The sequence below is a fragment of the Lepidothrix coronata genome, unplaced genomic scaffold, assembly GCF_001604755.1.
Source record: "Lepidothrix coronata isolate B3197 unplaced genomic scaffold, Lepidothrix_coronata-1.0 Scaffold92, whole genome shotgun sequence".
NCBI lineage: Eukaryota > Metazoa > Chordata > Aves > Passeriformes > Pipridae > Lepidothrix > Lepidothrix coronata.
In genome coordinates, this window is record NW_016690272.1 from 2,325,548 (window position 1) to 2,332,801 (window position 7,254).

Consider the following 7,254-nt stretch of genomic DNA (forward strand, 5'->3'; position numbering starts at 1 on the left):
GGCGAACAGCTCGGCGCTCCCACCTGACGCCTGGCGGCGGGCGGTGCCTACCGATAGGGGCCGAGTGGGGCCGAAGCGGAACCGAGCGAGCCCGAAGCGGAGCCGAGCGAGCCCGAAGCGGAGCCGAAGCCGAGCCGAGCGCGCCCGAAGCGGAGCCGAGCGGGCGCGATGGCGGCGACGCCGCCGCCCAAGCCCTGGGAGTCCCGGCGCCTGGCGGGCACCGCGCCCGCCTTCCAGTGAGTGCGGGCGTCCCTGCCCGGGGGGTCCCCGCCGCGGCGGGGACGGGTGTTCGCCCGCTCGGGGCGGCCGGGCCCGCGGCCCTGGGGCGGGCTCAAAGGTCGGGCCCGGCCGGGGTCGGTCGGGGCGGGCGGCCCGGGGAGTCGCGCTCCGTGAGGGGACTCCGGGGGGTCCCCTGTGGGGAAGATGAAGTCGTAGGTGTGGGCAGGAGTGTTCAGGGTGTCCGTTCCCGGGGGCTGTGTGGCTGTGTCAGCCCCGGGAGCTGAGTGTCACCGCAGGGCTTGGAAAAGATCCGTGTGTGTGACAGTCTGGGGGGTGTGGGAGCTCTCCCAGGAAATCCCGCCTGCTCGTGGAGAAGGATGAACGCAAAGTGTCTGTGAGCTCCTTTTTTATCAGGAGGCAAGGAAAGCTCGCCTGGTGGCTGAAGATCCGATTTGTTTTTCTTTTGCAATTAGAGCTGAAACTGGGCAAAAGGTTGGCCCCGCACTGAACATTTCACAGACGCTTCGCTGCGCTCTCTGTTTGCGGAGCGAGCAGTTAAATGTTAATTTTTCTTGCTGGGTTTATGTACCCCGTGTTAATGGCTTCAGGCACCTTTAAAGTGAGGTGTCCCACGCTGACTATTGAGCTGGGAACTGCAGGGTGACTTGCTGAGTTACAGTATCTCTCTTTGCTGTGATAATGACTTAGTTTTGCTCCCGTTTTTAACGGGTAAATAGCAATTCCAACTTGGCATTTTTTCCTTCTGCCTTTTTTTTTCCCCTGTGAATTTAATGGACTACAGAAGTGGGAAGTCATGGGATGAGACAGTAAACATGGGAAATAACCAAAATGTTTGACTTTTAAGGTGATAATATACGACTTTGATTCCAGAAGTAGAACAAAAAGGTGCTTGAGAGAATTCAAATGTCAGTCAAGTACTTGCAGAGTCTTATTATGATAAAATAACTTGAACTTCTGAGCATACAAAGGTAAAAAACTTTACTAAATTAAATACAAGTGATGGACTCATAAGACCTTTTTCTGCCAACAGCAGTAAATTCAATATCAATAATCAGTAGTAGATTCAATCCCTTTATAATCTGCACAAAGGTAATGAGGTACTTTGGGTAGAGGGGGAAACTGGGAGGCCCAAAGCCCTTGCACAGGTTGTTGCATAATTACTTGGATTCTCAATTAGGTCACACCACCCTTTAAGGGTGGATTCAAAGGAGCTCTCAAACTTCTTCCTGCTGTATCATTGGCCTATTGCAGTGTTGGAAATAAAGCTTTTTTTTTGGGGGGGAAGTTCATAAATATTTTTGGTGGGGCCCACGAGAGGCTTTGGTGTGGCAGAAGAATGGCCTGGGTGTTACAGCAGCAGGTTTGGTGGATCTGGAAGGTGCATTTCATGCATGTATAAATTAATAAATAGACAAAGTTTTTCAATGTGTACATCCCAGTTTCATGTTTACACTGGGTATCTCATTATGGTTCTTGTTCCCCTGGAAGACCTGTATTTCCTGACTGGATTTTTAACTTCCAACTGTACAACACTGAGTGTTTGGCTCCCAGCTTCCCTATCCCAGCACTGCTGAAACTCACTGTGACATTTGTGGAGTTAGCCAAGGACCCTGAGGAAATGAAAAATCTAAACTTTGGGTACTGATCTTCCTTGTTTGAATTTTTTTTAGGTCTGCTGACTTGGGTGACAACATGCTGACCAGACCCGGACAACCTGCCGTGGCACGGATACCTCCACCCGTTTTGCCAAGGCCATCCCAGCAAACAGGAAGCAGCAGTCTGAGCACCTTCAGGCCAGCTTATAGTGGTTCTTTCTCTCCAGGCTATGGTTCATATGGGACCTCTTTCTATGGAAGCTACAGCCCTTACAGCTACGGATACGGTGGGCTGGGGTATAACCGGTTCTGTGCCGATGGCCTTCCCCCCAGCAGGTTTGTGCAGCAGGCTGAGGAGAGCAGCAGGGGGGCTTTCCAGTCCATCGAGAGCATCGTGCATGCCTTTGCCTCGGTCAGCATGATGATGGATGCCACCTTCTCAGCTGTCTACAACAGCTTCAGGGCTGTGCTGGACGTGGCCAACCACTTCTCCCGCCTCAAAATCCACTTCACCAAGGTGTTTTCGGCTTTTGCTTTGGTGAGAACTATAAGGTACCTCTACCAACGGCTGCAGCGGCTGCTGGGGCTGAGGAACAGCTCTGAGAACGAGGATTTGTGGGCTGAGAGTGAGGGCAAAGTGGCTCGTGTCGGCCTTGAAGACAAGATGGGAAACTCTGCAAAGTCCTGGCCCATTTTCCTGTTCTTTGCTGTTATAATGGGAGGGCCCTACCTGATTTGGAAGCTGCTTTCTACATACAGTGATGAAGAAACAGGTAAAGATGATCTGCAGGACGAGAGTTCCTTGTGCCTTTCACTGTTGTCTGTGTGGTGATTAATCTACACAACAGTAATAGCAGTTAGTAGATACTGGGACACAATGCTGAATTTTAGGCATGTGATACAAGTGACAGCCTGTTGTTGAGTTAACACTGTATTTAAGCTGTGCGTGATTCCAAAATCATGGTTCCTTCCTAGTAGATGTAGCAGTTTGGGGTATATTGCTTGGATTAACTCAACAAGTCGTGCTTTGCTTGTTACTCCTGTCAGTTCTCTGCCAGAAAAGTTTTAGCAAGGAAGTTAAAAGTGTTTTCTTCATTTTGTTTTAAAAAGACACGCCAAACTTTGTGATTCAAAGCAGATAAACTTTTAATGTATGTTTGCAAACAGTGTCCAGTAACTGGGCTAGTGGAGAAGATGACCACGTAGTTGGAAGAGCAGAATATGATTTCAATGCTCTCTCAGAAGAAGAAATTTCTTTCCGTGCTGGTGACATGCTAAAATTAGCACCCAAAGGTAAACTTTTAATTTTTATTTTTTCTAAAGTGTTTTTCTATTTATTTCTGTTTATTTTCTAATCATAATGAAGTTATAGTGTTAGAGTCTGAAAATTAAAACTGAAAGACCAAAACCACCTTATTTGACCAAATACTGATTTTTTTTTTTTCCCCCACTAAGTTATTATTTGCATTGGGATAAAACTTTCTGAGTAGTTTTGTTCAGCGTCATTGAATCGTTTTGCAACTTGATGCTTTTGCATTTTCTCCTTCAGAACAACAACCCAAAATCCGTGGTTGGCTCCTGGCCAGTTATGATGGCCAAACAACAGGACTTGTACCAGCTAATTACATCAAAATCCTGGGCAAAAGAAGAGGTAGGAGAACGGTGGACCTGGAAAAGATTCCTGAGCAACGTCCAGCCTTTCCCAGCACACCCGGTAGAGGAGCCACTGCTGCTGTGACTTTGGAGGAGCAGGAAGCTGCTTTTGAAACTGTTTTTGCTGGCAGTAGTAAAGTTCCCGTTGCATCCGACTCCGCTGTGGGCAGTGGAGAGAAACAGGAACTCTGATGCACTTTGATCAACAAAGCAACCGAACTGTGCTTTGCTGATGCAACTTTAGGGACTGCTGGAAATGTGGTTTGTAGTGGAACACTGATGGGCACCAGTGATTGCTGCTACTGACTGGTGAAGGGGTGGAGAAGTGATTGCTCCAATCTGTACTATTTATTTTTGACTCATCTGAGGCTGTACATTAGTGATTCTGTCCAACCACCTGGCAGCAACTCCTGAGAGCTTGAGATAAGGAGAGTGGAGGCATTTACAACAAAGCAAACAAAGGAAAACAATAGGGACTGCCCTGTTAAAGAGACAAACTGTTGGTGAAATGGGGGATTAACACTCAGTCCCCATTAGAGTGTTGGCTTGACAGGAGGCCTCTTCAATGGATGTGCAAAGGGAAGATTGATTTCTGTGAGGTGTCCTCCAAAACTGCACACTGAGGGCCGTGCAAAAGTAATGGCACATTGTTTCCCTCTGGAAGGTGGGAGAGCTGCAGGAGATTCAGGAGACCCAATTGAATGGTTACAAGTTTTGAGTTGGTTTTCTTAAGTAGGGCTCTGTCATAAAGAGTTGAGCTCTTAGAAAAAAGGGATTTGTGAGGAAGGGAGGAGAAACAAGAGTTTACAGGGGAAGAGCAGTGAGGCTTCGCAGGTAGTTCTAAGCAGTTCTATTTTGTTTATTAAAAGGAATTTGAATAAAGGGTGTTCTGCAGTCAGGCACTTATTAGTTGTCCCTCCCTTCTGTGGTAAACTAACTTTGCATCACACTTGGCCATTTTGTGTTGTAGCCTGTTAGCTGCCCATCCATAGTCCACCACCCCCATCTCCACTTATTTCTGCTCTTTATTGGTTTTATATGAATGTCAAAATACCTCTCCTGCCTTTCAGTGCAGAAGGAAAGCATTGCTTTGGGGGAAGTTGAAAGGAATTGGAGCAGCAAAGGAAAAGTAACATTTCTTGCTTAATTATCTCGGCAAAGGAAGGTCTTGGAGTTGGACAAACTCCCTGTGCTGCCTTTCAGGTGGTAAATTTTGCATCTGCCCATAACATTTGAGGGCTCCAGTTTATCAAAAGCCATAAAAATATTCAGACTGTTCAGAGTATTTAGTATTTTCTTCATATTGGTGTTTGAGAATTCTGTCCTGAAATACCGTTCTGGTTTTTTTTTTTTTTTTTTTGTTAAATGAAGCAAAGATAATTAAAACCTTTTTCCTCGTAGTATGGATGTATTACATGTTGGACTTCTGAAGGTCACATCAATGGATTAAATAACTCCAGTTTGTCTTAATCATTAAAATAGCTTTTTTAGTTTAAAGGTTCTCAAAAGTATAAGTAGGGAACATACCTTTGAGTAGTTCCAGTTTGACCTACTGAGATCTTCAACACCCATTATGTGTTAGCAAAGCTTTCAGTATTTGTATTTTGATTGCATTTGCTGGCCTTGAGTTTGTAGAAGTCTGTTCACCACAACAAAACTCTGAAGTGAGCACAATTTTCACGAGGTAGAGTGGCTGAAAAGACAGATATCATGCTGGAACCTTGGATTTTTAAAGTAATCTCTGAATACCTGTTGTTGATAGAGCGAGAATTTTAAGTGGTTGTGCTCAGGTATTGGGAGATGGTGATTCGAATAATTTATACTAAATTTTTAGATTTTTCAAGTGCAGAGTAGTTAAAGGGCAAGTGAGAAACTTGGAACTGGTTTTAATAGGCCTAAAACAGAACATGGTCCTGAGATGTTTCCCTATGTACCAGGGCATAGAAGAAAATTATCTCTATTTGGAAATCCTATCTGTTGTTGCAATGAAAACAGCAGAAAAAATTCTGAAATGTAAAATCTAGAGAGGAAAAAGGGGGGGAAGGAGTAGAAAGAGTTCAGTTCTGTTTGCAGTGTGTATCCCTGGAGGGAATTAATTTGCTGTATGAGGTTTAATTAATGGACTGTCAGCCTCTCTTGTGTCAGTGAAAGATTTCATTCAGAGGAAGGGTCTTTAAATAAATTAATAAATAAACCCCTAACGTTTTTATTGTAGAGTATCCATTTAAGTAGATTTTTTTTGTTTTTCTCTTTTCTGGCTCAGAACAAGATGAAGACAGTGCCATGATGGATGTTTGTGGGAATGTTTAAATCTTACTGATTTTTAGTAAGATGAATTTAATTTCTCTTTCAGGTCATACTATTGAAAACAGTTATTTTAGTAGGAACATGGGTTATTCAGAACTTAACTGACTTGTCCTTCCAGTAGTTTGACTTAGCCTACCAGTCACTAACTGTCATCATTGTATCTGTTAAATCTCAACAGGAATTTTAATCCTTTCAATCTTGCAATTACTTTCATTGGAAAAAGAGGCTCTAAGGAAATGAAGTTACTTATTTAACTCCCAATTAATTGTACTGATTGCAGGAGGGTATTAAAGTTTACTGAAGTAAAGTATATACTGTCCTTTAAGGTTTTGGTTTTCTTCTTTTTAATGCACAAAGTAGTATCAGGTTAAAAAAAAAAAAAAGTGAGTCCTACAATTCATTGTCTGTTTTTGTCCATGTGTCAGGCCACAGAAAAAAACCACCTAAATGAACCCTGAGTGGAAAAGGAAGGCTGGTGGACAGGCTGCTCAAGACTTACCCAACTTTAGGAAGGGGAGAAGACTGAAAGGAGCAGGTGTAGCTGCACCAGGAGTGTGTGGAAGAGGAAAGCAGAAAAGAGAGGTTGAAATATTGCTTAACTTCTGCATTAGGCAATCAGCTCTTTTTTTTTTTTTTTTTGGAGGTCTGCACATACTAAGTTAGCTTTATGTTGTTCTTTGGAACTGCTTATAATCTTGTGGCAGACCTGAAAGTCTGGAACAGAACATTTGTTTATATAAGGTTTTAGTTTATTCTTCCTTTAGTCTTATTGATACTGTTTATCAACCACTTTCTGCTCGAACACCGTGAGCTACAGGTGCCAGTTCTGAGTGGTCCTCTGGGTGCAAGCAGAACACAAACATGCACATGCTCAAAAGGTTCCTGAATAATACATTTAAAATACTCTGTTCGTCTGGGAAAACTTAATAAATTGCCCACTTTTGCACAGCTTCATAAAACTCTTCTTTGTGTGGAATTGGGCTGTATCTGGGATATTAAGGTCGTTCTGATTTATTTTGTTGTCTCGGTGAAATTTGCTACTGAGATAAATACGAAGCAAATACAAATCTGGCCTGTTTGCAATGAAAATTGCAAATGAAAATTGGTTCTGTGGCCATACTGAACACAGCCTTTAACCAGCTGGATAATCTCTCCTTGGAGCAAATGCACTGGTATAACTGGCTTAACTGGTAGCAGAGGCATGATGTCAGTGCAGAGCACCCCTGGATCTTTATCTGCTTTGAGCCACTGAAATTCCCTAAATTTCACAATAGTCACAAAACTCTGAGACTTACTACACGGATTTATGTTGTCAGAGAGTATCTTTAGAGTTTTTTTGCTTTAGAAATTAAAAATGCAAAAAGACAGTCCCAGGACCTTTGAGTTATTTTAACTGATCCAGCACATCTCCAGAACAGCAAGTGAGTAAAATTTAAGATGTGTGTGTGGGGTTTGAATT

The 7,254-nt window shown here is 43.6% G+C and overlaps 1 protein-coding gene across 3 annotated transcripts; it reads left to right on the forward strand.

Annotated features, from left to right (window-relative positions):
- Nucleotides 1–134: 134 nt before the first annotated feature.
- Nucleotides 135–6,788, forward strand: PEX13 (peroxisomal biogenesis factor 13). 3 transcript variants are annotated; one of them, XM_017821859.1, is made up of 5 exons: nt 135–236; nt 1,911–2,608; nt 3,003–3,128; nt 3,385–3,486; nt 6,221–6,788. In XM_017821859.1, exons 1-5 carry the CDS (start codon nt 169–171, stop codon nt 6,244–6,246), a joined length of 1,020 nt encoding a protein of 339 aa, XP_017677348.1. In that variant the 5' UTR covers nt 135–168; the 3' UTR covers nt 6,247–6,788. The 3 variants fall into 3 exon arrangements, with proteins under 3 accessions (XP_017677348.1, XP_017677345.1, XP_017677346.1); XM_017821856.1 differs by lacking the exon at nt 6,221–6,788 and having other exon boundaries at nt 3,385–5,699; XM_017821857.1 differs by lacking the exons at nt 135–236; nt 6,221–6,788 and adding an exon at nt 409–431 and having other exon boundaries at nt 3,385–5,699.
- Nucleotides 6,789–7,254: the final 466 nt, after the last annotated feature.